Genomic DNA, 24,235 nt, shown 5'->3' on the forward strand with positions numbered 1-24,235 from the left:
ATAAAATTTTTTTTCGTTACATATATAAATATATATATATATATATATATATTATATTATGTATTTGTATAAATATTCATACACAATATATTTAACAAAGAAAAACAAATACATAAATAATTTGTCACATTATTTATAAAATGAGATGATAGAAAAAATAAAATAAAAAATAAAAATAAAAATAAAAATTACTGTATATAATTTAATTATTTTATATTATGATTAAAAAAAAATTCCAAAAAGCTATATTTTTATTTCATAAATTTTGTATATGATTAAATATAAAATATACCAAATTTAGGAACGTATCAAAATAAACAAATAAATACACCTTTTTAAAAAAAAAAAAAAAAAAAATTATATAGTTAAAAATAATACAAGTTAAAAGGTCATATATCTACAAATACATATTACATATATTTATGTACTATATATTATAATGAAAAAATGTGTTAATTGTAAATATTATTTTTATATTATAACATCTAATCATCTACAAAAAATAAAATAAAATAAATAAATAAATAAATATCTATACGTACAACATATTTATGGTCACATTGTCTTCAATATTTATTTTATTTATATTATTTTATTCTTTGGGCTTGTGATTTTTATTTATATTTTCAATGATATAATTGTTATATATATATATATATATATATATATATATATATATATATATATTTATATGTATGTATTTATTTAATTATTTATATATATGCCCAATATGAAAAAAAAAAAAAAAAAAATTAAGGAAAATATTATATTTATTGTTAAAGAATAATATTAGCATATTAACAGTTATAAAAAATGTTTAATGCATAAATATATATTGTGAGAATTCAAAAAAAACGTAAAAAAATTACAATTATCAGAGGAAAAAAAAGTACAAAAAAAAATTAAATAAAAAATGACCAACATATATAATATATATATATATCAGCTTTGGTTTTTTTTTTTTTTTTTTTTTTTTTTTTCCTTTTCTCAGAGATTTTTTCTATAAACCTTTTAAAAAATTAATCAAATTTTATGATATATTTATGAAATATAATATATATATATATTATTATTATTATTAAAATGTTCCCCTTTTTTTTTTTTTTTCAATATATTAATTCATGTAAATTTAATTATTATATATATATAATATATATATAATATATGATGTTTTTTTTTATAATTTATTTTATGTTCTATATATTTATATATATTATATATATATTAATGTATTTATAAGATTATTTTAATAAATAAATGAAGAAAAAAAAAACAAGTATTTCCATATATGTACATGCATAAAGAAATGATATAATTTTACATACAATGAATTTATATGAATATATTTTAAAATCGTAATTTTTTTATTATTTATATGGTATTATATATGTAATATTATATATTATACTATTTTTGCCTATCATCTTAAAAACTAAATTTTAAAAATAAAGTTATAATATACATATAAATATATTTATATATATATATATATATATATATATATATATATATATATATATAGTATATATTTATTTTTTTAAAATATTTTGTTTATATATATTTTTATTCGTTAAAAATAAAAAAAAAAAAAAAGAAAAAGAAAGAAAGAGGACTTTTTATTTATTTTTTTTCTTTTTGAGGTACGCATTATTCGTATATTTTTTAACATAAGGAAATTTTTTTTTTTTTTTTTTTTTTTTTTTTGAATATTTAATAAATTATTTGTAGAAGAGGATAAAAAAAATTATAAGTAATGCCGTTAGATATTTTTTTGTAAATTATGAAGAAGTAATAAATTTATAATATTATAATATTATATATTATAATACTTATTTTGTATATATGTTGATAATATGTATATATTATAATATTATGTTCAGTTATGCTCATACATAATATATATATATATATATATATATATATATATGTGGGTCCCTCTTTGGTATATAAATAATTTAATATTATAGAGTTTTTTTTTTTTTTTTTTTTTTCTTCTTTTATATTTTGTATTAATATATTAGTTTGTTTATACGTTCTATTATTATTTATAAAAATGAAACTTTTTCAACAAGAATATAAATATCAATATGACTGGGGTACCGTTACGGTAATAAGAAATAAAAAGGAAATATGCAGCCTACAATTATGTATATATATATATATATATATATATATATATATATATAATTATATTTATATATTTATATTTATATTTATTTATATTTTTTAGTCGGCTTTTTGGTTAAAATATCCCAATAATATTCAAAAGCACATACAAAATATCGATGTTATAGATAGACATATAGATACAAAAGAAAAGGTTTTAAAAATGAAAAGAATTATACATTTAAAATATTACGTACCAGGCTTATTAAGTAATATAACATAATAAATAAAATATACTTATTAATTATATAATATAAAATAAAATAGGTTTATATGTATATTAATTTTTTCATTATATTTGTAGAGAAATTATTTAATGTGGATGGCACAGGACTAGCCATTGAAGAAATACTCATAAACTTAGAAAAAAAAAACTTAACAATAAATACTGTTAATTATACTCTCAATCCATTTGTTAATATAACAGAAAAATGTGAATATTTTCAAAAAGAAAATGATCGTAAGGAAAAGAAAAGAAAAAATTATATCAATATGTTAATTAAATTAAGACATACATATATATATATATATATATATATATATATGTATATATTTATTTATTATTTTATTTCTTCTTTAGAAAATAACACACATTATAAACAAAGCACCACCTTAAATATCAATGGCTTCGGTTATATGAAGAGTCTAATAGAAAATGTAAAGCAAAATATAGAAAAGGAAGGAAATATATGTATATTTATATATATATATATATATATATATATATATTTATTATTTTTTTTATTTTTTTAGACAATAATTAATACAATACGTGAAAAAAGTAAGCAAGGAATATCCATCATGAACGATACTATAAAAAGAACAGTGAATGACAACATTTATATAAACAATTTGGATAAAGAAAAAAAATAAACACATATATAAATATAAATATATATATATATATATTTATATGTATGTATATTCTTTTTCATCTTATAAAATTAATATTAAAAAAAAAAAAAAAAAAAAGATATTTTTAAGCGAACTTATGAAATATCAAAATTAACATTTAAAAAAATATATGTATATATTTATATATTATTAAAGTATACATATAATTTTATTAATTCATATATATTTATATTTATTCCTTTTATCCGTCTAATTTATTCTATCATTATATATATATATATATATATATATATGTATATCTTTTATTTTTATTTATTTATTTACATTTTATTTTGACTTTATATAGCTTCTTTAAAATTATGAAAAATTAATATGTTTATGTTTGATGATAATATTATATGTTATATATGTTATAATTTAATTTTTATTATTCATAATAATAAAACATTACATGTTTGTTTTATGTGCACATATATATATATATATATATATATATGTGGTATTATTTGTTTTTTTTTTTTTTTTTTTTTTTTTTTCAATTTTTTTTAAATATAAGCATATAATATATTATATGTATTTATTTACAACTTAAAGAATTTTAAAGAGTAAATAAAAATATTCCACAGAAAGAATATGATATAAATATGAAAAAAAAAAATATATATATATATATAATACCTTTGTGTTTATTTATTTGTTTGTTTGTTTGATTATTTATTTATTTTGTGTGTCATGAAATTTTTTTAACATATCCAAGTCCTTTATAAAATTAGATATGAGGTCCTCGCTAATCGGCTTAAAATTAAAAGCACAGGATGATAATTGCTTTGTATAGAAACTTTTAATATTTTCATATGTGTCTTGAAAATGTTCTTTAATTTTTATATAATTATTATCTGTTTCATCATAATGTTTATATATATTGTTGTTCATATCGTTTATGTGTGTTTTAATAAACGATGGTAAATTCTGAAAAATTTCTTTTTTAGAAAATCTATAATCTAGAAAAAAAAAAGATGAAAAATCATTAACGTGTCTTAAACTTCGTCCTATGCATTGATTAATAATTTTCATGGCATATTTAATTTCATATGTCTCGCACATCTTATGAACATCATCATCTGTAAGGTTTAAAAGAAAAAAAAAAAAAAAATATACATATATATATATATATATTAATATATATATATATATATATATTATATTTATATTTATTTATTTATATATATATATTTTTTTCCAGTGTTACATATTAATATTTTGGAATTTTCATTTTTATCTGTATTCATTATATCCTTTGTATATTGCTTATAATATTTTAGTCTTAATAAATTTTTATCAACAACATTGTCGTGTTTAAAAAAAGGGATTCCTACTACTACAATATTTCTACATAAATCATCATAAAAATTGATTCCTTCACTTAATCTTCCATTCATAACACAAAAAAGAATACATCCATTTTGAATTCGTAAATTGACATCCAGATTTTTTATAGTTTCAATATTTTTAATATAATTTTTGACTACTCCGTCATCATTTTTTTTTTCAAAGAAAACAAATTTTTTTTTTTTTATTTTATTAAAAATATATTCTCCTTCTTTATTTAGGAAGTTATAAAAATCGTTTAGAAAATTATAAGAAGGGAAGAATATTATATTACCATATAATACATTGAATGTTATCATATATATATATATAGCTAAATTTAATAAATGATCATTCTTTAATCTGTTCTTATATGTATTATCAATAAAATCGGATGTAACAATATTTGTTGAAAAAATACGAGCAAAAATATTTTCTTTTTTAAAAATATAATCAGAAGAAAATAATTTTATCTTATTTTTATTATTATTTAAAAAAAGTAATAAAAATTCTTCAATTGGATATAATGTACCACCTATTAATATAACATTACTACAATCTTTTGTAATACTTTTGAAATTACAACAAGAGCTAACACTTATAACTTCTATTTCTTTGAATAAATCTTTTTTTTTTTTTACAAATAAATCTTCAAAAAAAATCTTAAGGTTATGGTATGTATCATCATTATAATCATTATCATCACAATTATCACAATAATCATTATCATCATTATCATCATTATCATCATTATTATTATCATTTATAAAACACAACTCCTCTTTTGTGTTATGATTACTTTTTTGTAATTTATTTTTGTTATTTTCATTAAGGGAAGAACCATTTGATGTAATATTTCTTTTTTTATTTTTGATTTTATTCATATCACAACTATTTAAAAACATAATATTCTCATCCCTACAATTGTAATCGTTCATGATATGCGTGGAATGATTTATTTGATTCTCATGATTATTTTTACATGTCCCTGTTGTCGACAAATAATCGTCATTATGATTAATACAGACATAATCATATAGATTGGATTTAATAAGTTTCTGTGTGAATTCACTTAATATATATATAGCACTTGTTTTGAAAACAGAAAACGGAGCATGAACAAATTTTTTGATATTTTTAAAATATTTAGATATCAAAGATTCTGTAAATATTTTGATTCGTCTACAAAATTGCGAATTATTTAAAAAATTTGAAATATTATTTAAATTTAAAGCATCTAATTTTGATAACAAAGTATATTTATTTATATTGATTAAATTTTGTGGAACAGATGAAAAGCTTTCTAGAAGTAAATTACAATAGACAATAATTTGTTTTATCATTATTATATTATTATTATTTAAAACATGTTTATATTTTTTAATATATTCATTTAATATTAATTTACAAAAAAATATATGATGATTTGATATACATAGAGAATTACAATTATTAATATTCTCAATAATATTTTGTGATTCATCAAAAATAACAATATTATTTTTTATATTAATTTTTAAATTATTTCTTATATTTTCATTTAATATACATATATATGGTAATAATATTATATCAGCATTTTTTATATTTTCTTTACTTAAATAATAAGGACATATTTCAATATATTCATTCTTACATATGTCTTTTATATCTTCTATATCTACATTTTTATTATTTATTAATTTTGTTATTAAACTATAATTATTAAGATTCTCAATATCTTCATTTTCTGAAGAATAATTACTACAAGAAGAAGACGAAGAAGAAGAATCATAAAATATTTTCTTTTTCTTCTCATTTTTTTTTTTCCATTTTTGTCCAATTTTTTCATTATATATTTCTTTGTATTTGCATTTACTATTTTTGCAGCAATCGTTTAATTCGTTTACATTTTTGTATTTTTTTAAGAAGGCCTACAAGATGATACAACCATAATATAAAATGTAATATATTAAGGTTCATATAAAAATAAAACAAAAACATATACACACATATATAAATATTATATATATATATATATATATATATTATATATATATATATATTTTTTTTTTATACCTCGTTTATGCATAAATGCTTTCTACTCCCGATGATAATCATATTTATTGAAAAATCTTTGCCCATTTTTTTTTCTATTTTTTTTAGCTCATGAAAATATTGGTTTAACTGGGATTGCGTTCTACTACAAATAAATATCTAAAGAAAAAAAAAAAAAATAAAAAAAAATAAAAAAAAATAAATATAAATATATATATATATATCTAATTTTACAATATTATATTGAATTATCTTCATATTTGTTTATTTTTTATTTTTTTAAACAAACTTGTTTTTTTTTATCTCCATCATCAATAGAATAATCACTAGGAACCTCATCATCTATAAAATAAAAAAAAAAAAAAAAAAAAAAAAAAAAAAAAAAAAATTTATATGTGCATATGTATACATGAATAAATATGCTAACACAATATATAAATATATATATATTTATATATACATATATTTTTATTTTTTTATTTTTTTTTTTTTTTTTTTTTTTTTGTTACTATTATCTGGAAGAACAAAGGTGTCGTTTTTTTGGACTGGCTCATGTTGTTCACATTTTTTTTTGGTTATTTTTATATTTTTATGAAGAGTAATTTTATCATCAGTAAAAGAAAAGTATTTTTTCAAAATGTTTAAATTATTTTCTTTTATCTTATGCTTTTGTTGTATCTTGTGTTTATATTTCTCTATAACCTTTTCTATCACGCTTTCTTTTATCCATTCGGGTTCTATATTTTGAATATCCCCACAAAAAAAAATAAAATAAAATAAAATAAAAATAAATAAAACAAATAAGGATATTTTTATGTTCATATATGTATACACATGTATATAAAGCTAAAAGAAAGGTTAATAATAATATATATATGTTTATATTTATGTTTATGTTTATACCTGTACTTTTTAATTCTATATTTTCTTTTATGAAAAATAGATTCATCTTATGTTTCCACAGCCTATAAATTAAAAAAAAAAAAAAAAAAAAAAAAATACACACACATATATATACACACATATATATATATATATATTTATTTATATATATATTTATTTATATATATATTTATTTATATATATATATTTTTTTTCTTACCAATATATTAAAGACGTCAGAAGGGTCAAAGATTTGCCAGAACCAGTCTTCATTTCACAAATAATATGTTCTTCTTCTGTATTTTGAATATCCTCATTTTTTAAATTATTCAAATGGTCACCTATTAAATTACAAGTATCATCCTTTAAGATAGCTTGTATATTTTTATTTTGTTGAATAACATCATATATTAAATTTAAATTATCATATTTTTTAATATTTGAACTTGTCAGAACTTGATAAAATAATCTCATAAAATTTAATTGAATCTAATAAATAAATATAAATATATATATATAAATAAATATATTTTAAGAATAAGAAATAGATACAATTTTACGCGCGTCACACAAAATGATCCTTTATAAAAATTTTACTATTGAGGAATATGATTGTTATATTAAATGAATATAATTTATATATATTAACATATATATAATATATATTTTATATATATTATATATATATTTTATATATATGTTATATATTCTTACCTTGTAGGGCTCGAAAGGAAAAAACTTTTTTATTTCCTCATTAAATTGTTCAACCATTATTAATTTCTTTTTTTTGACGAAAATATTATTATACTTAAAACTTCAAAAAAATATATTTTATGACAACTTTTTCACAGTACGACAATATTATTATAATATATATATTATATATATTATATATATATGTAATATTTTTTTTTTTTTTTTTTTTTTTTTTTTTTTGAAATAATTTAATAACAGTGTAATGTGTTTTTCTTTGTTCATTTCTTTTAATCATATATTGAAAAATCAAGCAATATTTTTATGTGCTTTATTTTTTTTGTGTAACAAAAGTAGACGTAAAAATAAATATAGATAAAAAAAAAAAAAAAAAAAAAAAAAAAAATACATTATAATATAATATATTTTGTGATAAGAATAATATATATTTTTTTTTATATGTATATTTTTTTTTTTTTTTTTTAATTTCTTTGCCTCAAGGGAATTAATAAAATAGAAAGAGTAATATATACATATATATAATATATATATGACTTTGTTTTAATTTTGATATTATCATATTATCCCATTTATTTTATTTTATTTTTATGTGAAATAATTAATTTGCTTACGTGAGTAAAAGAAAAGAGTATAATAGAAAGGATGCCAAAAAATAAAAAGAAGATAAAGCTAAAAAGAAGAAAAAGATGAATGAATATGTAAAGTATACAACTAGCTTTTATGTTTTTGACCTATATAAATATAATACAAGTGCGGAATTTTTAAAAAGTTTACAATTAATAACTTATGAAGATATAATAATTATAAGGTAATAAAAAATATATACACTAATAAAAATATATGTATATATGTATATGTATATATGTATATATGTATATATGTATATGTATATATGTATATATGTATATGTATATATGTATATATGTATATGTATATATGTATATATGTATATGTATATATGTATTTATATATATATTTATATAATGTCCATATTAACATACATTCATATATACCACTTTATTATAGTTTACAAAATATTTCTGACAAGAACATGAAAGAGACATATGAAAATATTATTGACAAACAGTGTAACCCCAATAAAGCATATGTATTTCTACATTTAAATTATAAATTTGAAAATGATTTATTTGTTCTTATGATAAAGAAAGGACTACATAATAATATTAAGGATGTATATTATAAAGTCATACAGATACCTACTAAAAATATTTTTGGGAAAATATATAAGAAAGTAATTAAATATTACTTTATAGATTACATACAAAAAATTATAAACACAAATAATAATTTTATATACAACAAATATAATAACACAACAGACAGTAATAATAATAATAATAATAAGAATAAGAATAATGATGATGATGATGATGATGATGATAATGGGGAGAGTTATTATATAAATGAGGAAAAGAAAAAGGACTTCAATGTAATCATTCGTAATGATATGTTGTTATATGAAATGAATCATAAGAAATATTTCAACTATATAAATAAATACTTTCAACATGCAAACGATATAAACGAAAAAAATGAAAGAGTAGATACCATGTTGAATCATTTTTTGCCTCATCAATATAAGATTGACCAGTATATGATTTTAAAAAAAAAGAGTAATTTAAATTATGAAAAGAAAAAGAGAAAAATAATAATGAGCAATAAATATTGTTATGATAACACATATAATAATAATTCTGGTAGTTATCATTATAATAGCGACTCAATTCTTCTAAGAAATAAAAAGGAGATATATAATATTAATCGTAATATATGTAATATGAAGAATAAAGAAGAAATATATACACATAATAATATTAATAATAATAATATTAATTATATATCATTTAATAAAAAAAAATATGATCGTAATATTTTACACTGCTTAACCCTCATGATTAATAATATTCGCTTTTGTATTTGTTTTTCTAACTTTGATATTTACAAATATATTCAATCAAAAAATTATTATCAATATATATTTTATAAAGAAAGAATAAAAAAATTTTATAACGATAAAGAAAACAGTCCCTTTTATATTAATTATATGAATTACTATTTAAACATGTACACCACATTTTGTAAACAATTATATAACCATTTTATAAATAAAATAATTTTTGAGACAAAAAAAGAAGATATGTATTTATTTAATATGGATATAATTATATTCATTGGATTTGATAAATTAGTGTTATGTAATATAAATGAAAATATAGAATCAGAAAAAAACAAACATATATATATTAATATGAAAAAAAAACAAAATGAATATTTATCTAATAATTCTATTTTTTTTGATAAAAATATTATAATCTTTAATAAAAATACACACCATTTTCTAATACAAAAATATTATAAAACATTAATTAACAAAAATAAATTAAACCATATACTACCTATAGGATTCAAATCGGTATGTGATTTATATACATTAATTAAGATAAATATTATCGATGACTTTTTTTTATATCATACATATAATAAACATGAACAACAGTATTCCTTAATAAATCATCTAAAAACAAAAATTAAAAAAAATAAAAAAAAAAATATTACCATAAGTGTAGAACCAAATATTATAAATCTAAACGTTATCAATACTTATGAAATTTATCATACCTCATTTGAAATATGTTATGATTATAAAGAGATAGAAGAAAATAACATATATACATATGAAAAGTCTCATCATCATCATAATAATAAAAAAAAACTTTGTCAACTCACATCCTCTCCATTTTTGGTTAATAATAATAATAATAATACAAAATTATGTGATAAAAAATATTATGAAGAACAAAAGGATGAACGTTATTCGTCAGACAGAAATGATGATGCTTGTTGTGTTATCATCAGTGGACATAAAAAGGATAAAAAAATTGATGAAATGAAAAATAAAAATATTGATGAAATGAAAAATAAAAATATTGATGAAATGAAAAATAAAAATATTGATGAAATGAAAAATAAAAATATTGGTCAAAGGAAAAATAAAAATATTGATCAAATGAAAAATAAAAATATTGATCAAATGAAAAATAAAAATATTGATCAAATGAAAAATAAAAATATTGGTCAAATGAAAAATAAAAATATTGGTCAAATGAAAAATAAAAATACCCTTGAAAGGAAGTATCAAAATATTCGTGTGCCATATAATAATTACAAACAAATAAATGATCCTATAGGGGATCATATAAATGATAGAAATGATAATACTATGCAAAAGAATAAAAATAATTTAACAAATATGTCATCTAATAATATGACAAAAGAAAGGAAAAAACACAACTACCTATTCCATCTTCTACATATGAATTCTAGAAAAAAAAGAAAACAAAAAAAAAAACAAAAAAAAAAAATATGTGAGATAAATACATTAGAGAGAAAAGAAGAAATACAAAATGATTTTAAGAACCAACATATATATCATATACAAAAAAATTGTAATTGTAATGATTCAACACATCTGAATTATATCAGTGATGATTATAATAAAAGGGAATCTTATAGAGAAACATATAAACATAATAATATACATGAACAAATAAATAAAGAAAATATTTCAAAAGATGATATATATATTAATAAAAAAAGTACAGATATAAATAATGATGATGATTTATATTTCTCAGTATTATGTTTTGATGCACAGACAAAATCAACTATTCCAATTAATTTATATTCTTTTCTTCACTTGAAAAAAAATACTATCTTTAAATATTTAGAAGAAAATATACGTTTTAAGGAACAAACGCAAAATATAAATGATAATAACAATAATATATTAATAAATCATAATGATAATATGAAAAGTATAGAAAATATTAATAATATGAAAAAAAGGAGAAAGAAAAAAATACACAATAATGAAAATACATATACATTTGCTACGGCAAGATATATTTATATGCAACCATATACAGGTATTATAAAAAAGAATACAAGAAAAAAAATAGAATTAAATATTTTTATTGAACACATTTTAAAATCACAGAGAATTAAAGATTCATTTGTTTTAATTATTAGAATACATAATTTTGATAAGGATATTTTTTTAACAATAAAATGTCATATACAAAATAATATAATTACTTCTCTTATACATGATAATTTGAGTCTTTTAAAAAAAAAAAAAAAATACATGCAAAATGGGAATACACATGCAGGGGTGATCTATTCCTCCGATTGTGATAATATTAAAAATAAGAAAACTATAAAAAGGAAATACAAAATAAAGAAAAATAAAATGAATTATACCTTTCATCATATGACGAATATGAGTTTATTAAGATATACATGTAATAAAAAAATAAGAAGAAGCATAAAAAATCAAACAGAAAATAAAGTGGACAATAATATTATGCTACATAAAATGGATATAACAAATAATATATCATATAATAATAATAAGGAAATACCATGTGAAATACAAAATCGCCTTTTAAAAAATGATTCTAATTCTTTATTAAAAAATATAATTAATAATAAGAATATGTTTAAATATAATATTAAAAAGAAAAAGAGAGGTACTTATTTTTTATCGCGAAATTTTATAAAATTTTTATTTTTCTTATTCTTTCATATAAATAAACAACAAGAAATATTATTTACTAGTACAACAAATGAGGAAAAAATTGAAGACCTTTTGTATTTCTTTAACTTGAGTAATATGAATTATTATCATTTATTATATTCATTTCATTATATATTTCAAATCTCCAATGAAAATATTGACATGTGTACCTATAACTACAACTGCAAAAAGAGGTTCTTTGATATGGTTCAAAGGAATATAAGAAAGAACAGAAATGATGCTATTTATAATGAATATGATGAAAGGAGTGATAAAATAAATGACATTCAAATGAAGAAGTACTTCTTCAACAACAACAACAATAATAATGATAATAATAATAATTACTATTATAATAACTGTTGCATTGATAATTCCTTCTTTATTCATGATAAACAAAGAGATATCAAACATCTAGATAACGATTCCAATGTGATATATAATATTACTTATTTAATAAGAAAGATTGAAAAAAATAAAAAAATCGAAAACGATATATCCATAATATCCTTATTATTATTATGTGAACAATTTTTTTATATTATAAATACAAATATAATAACATCACAATATCTTAGTTATATAAAAAATATTTATAATAATATGAATATAAAAAAAAAGAAAAAAATGTATTTCATCTTTTTAATCTTATTAAGAAATTCTTTCACATGTATATATTATAAAAATATCTTTCTGGTATTTATATCATTTATAAAGAAATTATTTATTTATTTCTTACAATTAAATATTCAACATTTTTATGTAACCGTTATGAGACAGAATGATATTATTAAAAATAAAAATATGAAAAAGATAAATAAGACAAAGGAAAGAAATAAATATAATCATAATATAAATAATGATAACAAAACAGTTGATAATAATAAAAATGATGATAATATATATATCAACACATTTAAGGAGCACAATTATCAACAACATACAAAAAATAATAAATTAAAATATTATTTCGATTTATTTCTTAATTCTTTTAATTTTTTTCATAATGCTTTTATAATTTATATTTCATCATTCATATTTAGTTTTCTTGATATACAAATAGCGATTGATTTAACTCATTACATTCTTTTCTATTTATAAAAAAAAAAATAACATACATATGTATTATATATATATATAATATATGTATGTTTTTTTTTTAATTATTTTTTTCATTTCTCCTTTAATTTTTTTTTGGTATTCATTATATAAATATGATTTTCTTTTTTTTTATTTTATTTTATTTTATTTTTTTTTTTATTTCCTGTTTAATTAACTTATAATGTTTTAAAATAATTTATATCATAATATATATATAAAAAATATTATATGTGAAGGATAGTTCTATTTTTGTTTGTCGTTGTGTGCAACATTATTTTTTTTTATAACATGAATATATTGAAATGATGAAATATATCACATATATATATATATATCTCTGAAATAATTCAAATGATTACGACATATATATATATATATATATATATATATATAATTGTTTATATTTTTTATTTTAAAAATATAATTTTTTAAAACATATATTATTTTATATATATAATGATATATTACAATTTTTATGAGTATATCTTTTAAAAAGAATATCTAATAATGTATTTATAAAAGTAAAAAAATGTAATAAAAATGAAGAAAAAATAAAATATATATATATAAAATATATAATATATTTATGCGTATATAAAAAATATATATATATAAATATATATTTAGTATATATATTTTTTATTTTATTTTTTATGTATTATTTTATTGTTTCATTGCATATATAAATATAATAACTAAAAATCATATTATTTTTTTTAATTATTATTTAAATATATTATATTATATTATATATTATTTTATTATATTTTAGATTGAATATTTTCATCCTTTTATAAATTTTATATTGTATTTTCTCATATATATGATGAATGTTAAAAAAAAAAAAAAAAAATAGTATAATAAAAAATATAATACATTTATAAAAACATATTATTGTTATATGTATAAATAAATTAGTAGACTTTAATTTTTTTTTTATTTTTTAATTAAACACTAAAAATATATATAAATATATAATATATATATATATATGTATAACCACATGTCATTAGAAAAAAAAAATTATTAAATTAATAAATAAATATATATAATATATATATATAATATATATATTTATTTATAACAATATTGTTATACAACATAATATTATAAATATAACATTTTGAATATTTTTTTTTTTTTTTTTTTTTTTTTTTTTTTTTTTTTTTTTTTAAAATGAGTGATTTTTCAAGAGATATGTCAAATAATGAAAATTCCAAAAAGATTGCATTGTATTCTATATTAATATACAAATATGATTCATGTAATCAACCCATATTTTTAACATCGGCACTAGATTTATCTTCATTTCCTTTTTTTCATAGATCATCATTAAAAGAACATATATATTTTCATTCACGTCTTGTATGTGGAAGAACACAAAAAGGTACACGTGAAGTTATAGAACTAGAATCTGGTATAGGTCATTTACATATTTATACAAATAAAGAAAATAATATTAGTGTCTTAGTACTTTCAACATCTTCATATCCTTTAAGAATTGCATTTTCTTTAATTGATCTAACACATAAATTATTTGCTCAAAAATGTAGAGGTATGTATGAACATGTTCATCAAGATTTAAAAGAAGGTATGCTAATTCACAATGAACTTAACGATTTATTAAAAAAATATCAAAATCCTTCAGAGGCTGATAAATTGTCAAGAGTACAAAAAGATCTAGACGAAGTAAAGGATGTTATGTTAAAAAATATTGAAGACCTTTTACAAAGAGGAGAAAAGTTAGATGACCTCATGAAAAAAAGTCAGGACCTATCCAATTCCTCCTACCAATTTTATAGGTAAAAATAAATAAATATATATATATATATATATATGTATATATATGTGCGTTTATATTTTTCTTTTTAGACAAGCCAAAAAAAATAACCAGTGTTGTAGCCTATACTGAAATGATCCACCTTATTAATCACACGAAGGCAAACAAAAAAAAATAATTAACATATATATGAAAAATATTTACATAAAAATATATATTATATATATGTGGAAATTATAACCTTATATATATATATATATATATATATATATATATATATATATATATATATATATAATATATATAATTTATATATAATTTCATTTCCCTAATAAAAGTCATATACTAAAACAAAAAAAAAAAAAAAAAAAAAAAAAAAAAAAAGTAAATAAATAAATAATTGTTTATGTGAATAAATATATATATATATACAATCACATATATGTATAATATTTAATATTTTTTTTTTTTCCATCATTTTTGCAATAATTAAATGAAAAAAAAAATTAAATGCATAAAAATAATACATAATTATATATATATATATATATTATGTCTTATCCCGTATCATACATTTTTTTTTTTTTTTTTTTTTTTTTTTTTAAAACCTTCAATAGTGAACATATTATATCCATTCGTAACATGTTTATATAATCTACATAAATATATATTATATATCCTTTATATATATATATTATTTATTTTTAATTTTTTTTTTTTTTTTTGTTATCTTATTTTTTTTTAAATGTAATAATATATTTTTATTTCTTCAATTTTTATGATGTGTTTACCTTATGAAAATGATATATTTTTTTGAAAATATATATATACATAAATACATATCTTTTTTATATTTTTTTTATTTTTTTTATTTTTTTATTTTTTTATTTTTTTTCATATTTGTATAAAACCATCTTTTAAAAATAAAAAAAAAAAAGGACCTTTTAATTCATTTTTGTTACAAATACACCATTTGGCATATATCATACATAAAAAAAAATAAATAAAATTAAATTAAATATTAAGTTATATTCTCAAAAAATAGACATAAAATTTTTATTTATTTTTTTCTTCAAAAAAATACATATATTTATATATAACTTTTTCAAATTTTATTTCCGTTAATGGGTTTTAAACAAGAGATGGTTCATTCATAAAAATGGTATCTTGCATATCTATATAAAAAAAGGAAAGAAATATAAACACACATATATATATATATATATATATATATATATATATATATGTATATTCATAAACATTTTAATTTACTTATAGATATCATTTTATCCTTCTTTTTTGTACTTACCAGAGTGAATATCAAAAGTATTTAAAACTTCATCAAACACAAAAAACGTTCCACATATTAATAATATACTATTGTCTTTGCAGCATTCAAGAAATGCATTTTTGATTATTAGTGGTATGCACCCTTTAAAAGAAATAAACAAAAAGGTAATGAATAAATATAAACAAGTGTAACTTTATGTAAATACATATATATATATATATATATATATATAATCATTGAATATATTTATATTGTTTCATTTTTATTTCTCATGTTTACCTCTTTTGTATAATTTAAGGGCATCTTCTTCATTAATATTTCCTTGTTTCTCATGAACTAACCAGTTTCCAACCTTTTTAGAGCTACTTAAAATGAGCTCTTTTATTTCATTTTTTATTTCTTCTTCATTATTTAACATCTCAACAATTTCTTCGAAGTCGTACGTCCTTTCATTTAATGATGGAAGGTAAAATATATCCTGTACAAAAAAAAAAAAAAAAAAAAAAAAAAAAAAAAAAAAAAAAAATATATATATATATATACAAATATACATAGCATATATATATATATATATATATATTTTCTCATACCTTTAAGGTGTCGCCAAATTGAGCTATGAATGGATGGAATACACTCAAGTTTCTAGGCTTTGTTATAGATATACATACCCTTATATTTTGACCCTTATGAAAATAATTAATATCAGTACACAATCTATCTATTGCAGTTTCATTGTGACCTACATCTAAAATAACAGCACGAGGATATTGTTCATTGTGTTCTAAATTATGTGGTGAGAACATTTTCTTTATATATTGTATCTGCTCAGTAGCTAAATATTGTATTCTTAAAGGTGGTTTAATTGGTATAATAGATTTTAAAAAGTAATCTATATTTATATTTAATATTTCTAAGGCACGCAATGCTATTCTTGAATTTTCTTCATTATATCTTTCTCCTCTTGGTTCAGGCTCTACGGTATGTATAGTACAATTTAATTCTTTTGCCTTATCAAAGACATTTTTATATATAGCTACTGATGGTCCTATTACAACATTAGAATCCTTTTTAAAAATTCCAATTTTTTCATTACATATAATAGGCAAATTATCACCTAATATATTTAAATGATCATATCCTATAGAAGTAATTACAATAACTTCTGGTTTGGTTAATATATTAGTTGCATCTAAGCGCCCTCCTATTCCTGTTTCTATTACAGCATAATCTACCCTTTTATTTAAAAAGTGTAAAAATGCAACCAGCGTAATAATTTCAAAAAAAGATGGATTTATATATAATTTTTTTGCTTTATTTAATACTTCGTTTACTAAATGTATTAACTCTTTTTCACTTATGGGTTCATCGTTTACTATTATTCTTTCTCTCAAAGAAAATATATGAGGTGATGAAAAAAGACCCACCTTATATTTTTTTAATTTAAGACATGTATATATTTTATAACATACAGAACCTTTCCCATTTGTTCCTGCAACATGAATAGTTTTATATTTATCACAAGGGTGACCAAAAGATTCATTCAATTTTTTGGGGTTATCAAGTCCTAATTTTAGGGCATGGGTTTTATATAATAATTCTAAACACTCACTGTAAGATTTTATTTCTCCCTTATTATTTATTTTATGTAATACGTCACTCATAACATGCTCATCATTTTTATCAATCGAATTATTTATATTATTTTTATCATAATTTCCACTTTTTTCATTCATATGGTTTATATCATTTGTGTTACTTTTATCATTTTGATTTTTTTCCATTTTGCTCTTTTTTAATTAAAATTATGAACTGTTCAGGCAAATATTGTACTACCTCAAAAAAAAAAAAAAAAAAAAAAAATTGTTTATTATGTTAAAGGTATTATATGTTGCCCTAAGTCGTTTTCTTTTTTTTTTTTTCAATATATTTATAAATATAATGTAATTTTTTTTTTTTTTTTTTTTTTTTTTTTCAGCTAGCCAAAAAATATTAATATATATATATATTTATTTAATAATATTTTGAAAGAATATATATGAACAAAAATTTATATATGGGTGTGATATTATAATAGGGGCGATTTAATTTTTAAGAATAAAAACAAAGAAAGTATATATAATATATAATATATTATAAGTATAATAAATATATACAGTGCTTTTCTTTTTTTAAAAAACTTAAAATGTTATATATATATATATATATATATATATATATATTTTGATATTTCATAATTATAATATTTTCTCATTTATAAAGTTTATAATGATATTTTTTATGTTACCCAATAATATATACCATAATGATAATAAAAAAAATAAACTACCATATATATATACCTTTTTTAAGAAATAATAAAAGATATTATGTTATTTATGAGTACAAAACAAATAAATGACAATAAAATATTTGTAATAATATATAGTTTCCTTTTTAATACATAAATATTTGTTATCAAAAAGTGGAAGGGTATATAAACAAATGATTCTTTTTAAAAACTTGGAAAATATTAACTTTTAACAACGCATATGAAATAAATATTTATTTGTTAAGGTGGTAAAGCGTGTTTGTAAACATATAAATATGATAATATTTAAATAAATGATAACAACAGAAAAAATATTATATATATATATATATAATAACATTTTGAGTGGAATCAAAAAAATAAAATAATTTTCCTTTTTTTTTTTTTTAGTGCAAAAGAATAATTTTTAAGGAAATATATATACAATTGTAAATACCAAAAAAAAAGAAACAGTCAATTTTTCATTCCAGTGACATTTAAAAGTGTACACATTCTTATATCAATTATAAGAAAATTATATAAAAATATTTTATTTAATTATCCTATATTAATTATATATATAATATATAAATCCCCTTGTACTTTTTTTTATAAACGTAACTAAAAAAAAAAAAAAAAAAAGTACAATTAATTTATAAGTTTTAAATAATTTTATCAAAAAATATATATCATATACATATTTATATAATAAACTTAGAGACACATAATATTATTTATGAAAATATACAAATGCTAAAATATTTATTGTATAATTGAATATTATAAAAATTATATATACATATATATATGTTTTTTTTTTTCTTTTCCATGTTCTTTTATAAAGCTCTTCAATAAAAATATTACATACATATTATTATATATATATTGTAAGTTCTTCAATAAAAGTATTACATATATATATAGTATTTTTTCTTTGTTTTTTTATAATATCTTCAAGAAAAATATTATAGATACATAGTTATCTCATTATTTATCTATTTGTTAATTTTTTATGTAATTATGAAAATATGATATGCACAAGAATATCGTTTAAAAAAAAAAAAATATATATAAATGTAAATTATAAAAAAAATATATATATAATATATATAATATATATATTATATATACATATAATATTACATTAATATTACATATATTTGGAATACTTAAAAATTTTTAGAGGATACTATGTGAAATTATTATATGTTTCTATAAAGAAAATATGATTAGTACACAATAATACATGCAATTCCTATGAATATCATATCTACTAATGAACATCAATTAAAAAATACTACATGTAGGATATTAATATATATATATAATATATATATTATATATGCTTCTGTACACATAATTTATAAAAATATTTATTTTTAAGCACATTATTATATATATAAATTTTATATGTTTTAAAAAATAAAAAACATATATATATATATATGTATGTATTATAATAAAAGAATATATATATTTAATTTAAAAAAAAAAAAAAAAAAAATTCATATTATTAAACTTTTCCTTTTAAAATTCCAAAAATCTGAGCTAAATTTTATTTTTTGTTTTTTTATTTTTTAAAAACTATTCAAATTCAAAAAAAATATTTATTTTAATATAAAATAATTTTATCACATGCTCTTCTTATCATTTTATTTTAAATAGCATTTTTAAAAAAATACTATATTTTTTTTTTTTTAAAATAAATAATTTACCTATATATATAAATTACATATATATATTACATATATATATTTATATTTATATATAAGAATAAATTATATTATAATTACATAAAAGGATAGAAATTTTTTTTCATTTTTTGTTAAATACAAAAAAAAAATTAACATATCCCCAAAAAAATAAAAATATATATATATATATATATGTATGTATTATATTTTTATATTTATAACATACAATATAGTATTTTATTAGCTATATATAATATTTTTCTTAAAGATAAAATATATATTTTATATTCTTTTAATATATTTTTTGAATCTTTTCCTTTTTATTTTATTTCATCATGGCACCAAAAGCAAAAATCGTTTTAGTTGGCTCAGGTATGATTGGAGGAGTAATGGCTACCTTAATTGTTCAGAAAAATTTAGGAGATGTAGTTTTATTTGATATTGTAAAGAACATGCCACATGGAAAAGCTTTAGATACATCTCATACTAATGTTATGGCCTATTCAAATTGTAAAGTAAGTGGTTCAAACACTTATGACGATTTATTAGGAGCAGATGTAGTAATAGTAACAGCTGGATTTACCAAGGCCCCAGGAAAGAGTGACAAAGAATGGAATAGAGATGATTTATTACCATTAAATAATAAAATTATGGTTGAAATTGGTGGTCATATTAAGAAGAATTGTCCAAATGCTTTTATTATTGTTGTAACAAATCCAGTAGATGTTATGGTTCAATTATTACATCAACATTCAGGTGTTCCAAAAAACAAAATTGTTGGATTAGGTGGTGTATTAGATACTTCAAGATTGAAATTTTATATATCTCAAAAATTAAATGTATGCCCAAGAGATGTCAATGCACACATTGTTGGTGCTCATGGAAATAAGATGGTTCTTTTAAAAAGATATATTACTGTAGGTGGTATCCCATTACAAGAATTTATTAATAACAAGTTAATATCTGATGCTGAATTAGAAGCTATATTTGATAGAACTGTTAATACAGCTTTAGAAATTGTAAACTTACATGCATCACCATATGTTGCACCTGCTGCTGCTATTATCGAAATGGCTGAATCCTACTTAAAAGATTTGAAAAAAGTATTAATTTGTTCAACATTGTTAGAAGGACAATATGGACACTCAGATGTATTTGGTGGCACACCTCTTGTTTTAGGTGCCAATGGTGTTGAACAAGTTATTGAATTACAATTAAATAGCGAAGAAAAAGCTAAATTTGATGAGGCCATAGCTGAAACGAAGAGAATGAAGGCATTAGCTTAAGCCAAAAATGTATAATATTATGTAAATATTATATGTATATATTATATATAATATATTACTTATTATATGCAAAAAAGAGAAAGACAAATTCAGATAACATATACCATTACTCAATTGGAAAAAATAAAGGAAATATATAAATATATATATATATATATATATATATATATATTATGTATATTTTTCTTGTATCAAATACAAATTACTTTTTTTTTTTTTTATATACACTTTTATGTAACACTATATTAATATTTCATATTGAATAATTTTAATATATATATATATATGTAATATTTATTTACTTATTTATATTTATATTTATATTTATATTTATATTTTTATTCATTTTTTGATTTAAGAACGCGCTTAATAATAAACTTTCGGAGAACAAAAATAATAAATATAATAAAATAGAAACGAAAAAATATAATTATATATAATAATATAGCTAGCTATATTGAAAATATATATATGATATAACAATCCATAATATCTAATATATTAAGATATCTGTAATGTGAATAAAGATATATATTTCTTTTGCTCCTTATTCTTATTTAGGATATAATATTTTTAAGTATTTGATGCGTAATAAGTTTAAATTTAAAAATATATATATATATATATATATATTTGGACATAAAAATGGGGTTTAAAAAAAAAAAAAAAAATATGCAAATATAATTAAATTTATTCATATATACATATATATATATTTTTATTTGCTCATTCTTCTTCAATGGCTCTTATATAAAATACATTATTTCCTCTTATAAAAGCATCATTGTATTTTTCTGTTAATTCACCTTCACAATATTCTTCAGTTTGTTCTAGAGCCACGTTCATACGTTCATCTAAACAAGCAAGGATTCCCTTATAGTCCGTACCATTATTCAATCTAACAATTACTGCTCGACCTTTTAAACTTTCCACAAAATCTTTTGGAGAATTTGCTGACATAATGAAAATGATATAAAGTATATATATAAATTTTATTTTTATGAAGCTTCAATATAAATATATTTTTTTTTTATTATCTCATAAAAATAATAAGTGCTCTTCAAATTTTTATGCCACAAAAAGGGAATAAACTATATTTATTATTTAATCAAATATATTTTAATATATATTTTATATATTTATGTATTTTTTTTTTTTTTTTTATTTGTTTGAAAAAAATCACAAAAAAATATATACATATATAATATTTATATTTTACTAATTATATGTACATAATATTCCTCATAAAAAATATTGGTGAGGAAATAAAATAATTATAATTAAAGAGATAAATCATGCCTTGTTTGTTTCAGAACCTTTTCAAAATAAAAAAAAAAAAAAAAAATTACTACGAATTGTTACAATATATATATTAATATATTTGTATTTATATTGCAATATATTTTATAAAATATGATGATTATTTTGAAGAGGTATATATTAAAATAAATTTAATACATATATAATATATATATATGCATTTTTATTTTTATTTTTATTTTTATATTTTTTTATCAGAATGCTTGTTCATTTTTTTTTATTCTATATTTATATATATGTACCTTTTTTCTATATAATTAATTAGTTATCCTATAACTGATAAATTGAAATTTAAGAAAATAAAAATTAAAAGTTTTTTAAAATAAACAACCATGTGATTTATGCTATAAATATAAAATGATTAAATATAAGAATATATATATATATTTATATAATATTATATTTATTTTTTTTTTCTTATTTTTTTGGGGAGAAATATGATCATGTGAACAAGTCAAGTAAAAAAGGAATAATTAAAAATATGATACATAAATATGTACGTATAATATATATATATATTTGAAAAAAAAGAATAAATAAAAAGATATAACAAACAATATATATAATATATATATAATATATATAATATATATATATATTTTATGATTCCCACTTTTTTTTTTTTTTTTTTTTTTTTTTAAAAGAAAAAAAAAATACAGATTATCTGTAATGTAATCGTTAATCAGCATATTTTACGTTTCTCAAGAATAAAACAATATATTTATACATATTATATAAATGTATAATATATATTTTTATTTTGTTTAATGATGTAAAAGGATTATAAAAATATTTTTGTCGACAAGATATATATTTTAATGGTAACAAAATGAATTTTTTTTATTTTTTTTATTTTT

The 24,235-nt window shown here is 17.4% G+C and overlaps 7 protein-coding genes across 7 annotated transcripts; 4 read left to right on the forward strand and 3 right to left on the reverse strand.

The window, feature by feature from the left end:
• Positions 1-2,053: 2,053 nt before the first annotated feature.
• On the forward strand, positions 2,054-3,039 carry PADL01_1323300 (MSF1-like protein, putative; the record flags this gene model as incomplete). The annotated part of the gene is made up of 5 exons (XM_028683777.1): positions 2,054-2,107; positions 2,231-2,375; positions 2,471-2,626; positions 2,747-2,823; positions 2,920-3,039. The coding sequence occupies 5 exons, from the start codon at positions 2,054-2,056 to the stop codon at positions 3,037-3,039; spliced, it is 552 nt and encodes a 183-aa protein (XP_028539922.1).
• Positions 3,040-3,735: 696 nt separating this feature from the next.
• Positions 3,736-8,079, reverse strand: PADL01_1323400 (DEAD box helicase,putative; the record flags this gene model as incomplete). The annotated part of the gene is made up of 8 exons (XM_028683778.1): positions 3,736-4,142; positions 4,271-6,302; positions 6,448-6,585; positions 6,716-6,768; positions 6,936-7,163; positions 7,330-7,391; positions 7,529-7,797; positions 8,023-8,079. 8 exons carry the CDS (start codon positions 8,077-8,079, stop codon positions 3,736-3,738), a joined length of 3,246 nt encoding a protein of 1,081 aa, XP_028539923.1.
• A 629-nt stretch (positions 8,080-8,708) lies between these two features.
• Positions 8,709-13,720, forward strand: PADL01_1323500 (conserved Plasmodium protein, unknown function; the record flags this gene model as incomplete). Its single annotated transcript, XM_028683779.1, has 2 exons — positions 8,709-8,830; positions 9,049-13,720. 2 exons carry the CDS (start codon positions 8,709-8,711, stop codon positions 13,718-13,720), a joined length of 4,794 nt encoding a protein of 1,597 aa, XP_028539924.1.
• A 1,176-nt stretch (positions 13,721-14,896) lies between these two features.
• On the forward strand, positions 14,897-15,632 carry PADL01_1323600 (SNARE protein, putative; the record flags this gene model as incomplete). Its single annotated transcript, XM_028683782.1, has 2 exons — positions 14,897-15,522; positions 15,593-15,632. 2 exons carry the CDS (start codon positions 14,897-14,899, stop codon positions 15,630-15,632), a joined length of 666 nt encoding a protein of 221 aa, XP_028539925.1.
• Positions 15,633-16,631: 999 nt separating this feature from the next.
• On the reverse strand, positions 16,632-18,572 carry PADL01_1323700 (dihydrofolate synthase/folylpolyglutamate synthase; the record flags this gene model as incomplete). The annotated part of the gene is made up of 4 exons (XM_028683783.1): positions 16,632-16,675; positions 16,810-16,932; positions 17,071-17,269; positions 17,382-18,572. 4 exons carry the CDS (start codon positions 18,570-18,572, stop codon positions 16,632-16,634), a joined length of 1,557 nt encoding a protein of 518 aa, XP_028539926.1.
• A 2,535-nt stretch (positions 18,573-21,107) lies between these two features.
• Positions 21,108-22,058, forward strand: PADL01_1323800 (L-lactate dehydrogenase; the record flags this gene model as incomplete). The annotated part of the gene is made up of 1 exon (XM_028683784.1): positions 21,108-22,058. One exon carries the CDS (start codon positions 21,108-21,110, stop codon positions 22,056-22,058), a length of 951 nt encoding a protein of 316 aa, XP_028539927.1.
• Positions 22,059-22,784: 726 nt separating this feature from the next.
• Positions 22,785-23,018, reverse strand: PADL01_1323900 (U6 snRNA-associated Sm-like protein LSm6, putative; the record flags this gene model as incomplete). Its single annotated transcript, XM_028683785.1, has 1 exon — positions 22,785-23,018. The coding sequence occupies one exon, from the start codon at positions 23,016-23,018 to the stop codon at positions 22,785-22,787; it is 234 nt and encodes a 77-aa protein (XP_028539928.1).
• Positions 23,019-24,235: the final 1,217 nt, after the last annotated feature.

This window comes from Plasmodium sp. gorilla clade G2 (genome assembly GCF_900097015.1).
Source record: "Plasmodium sp. gorilla clade G2 genome assembly, chromosome: 13".
Classification (NCBI taxonomy): Eukaryota; Apicomplexa; class Aconoidasida; order Haemosporida; family Plasmodiidae; genus Plasmodium; species Plasmodium adleri (nom. inval.).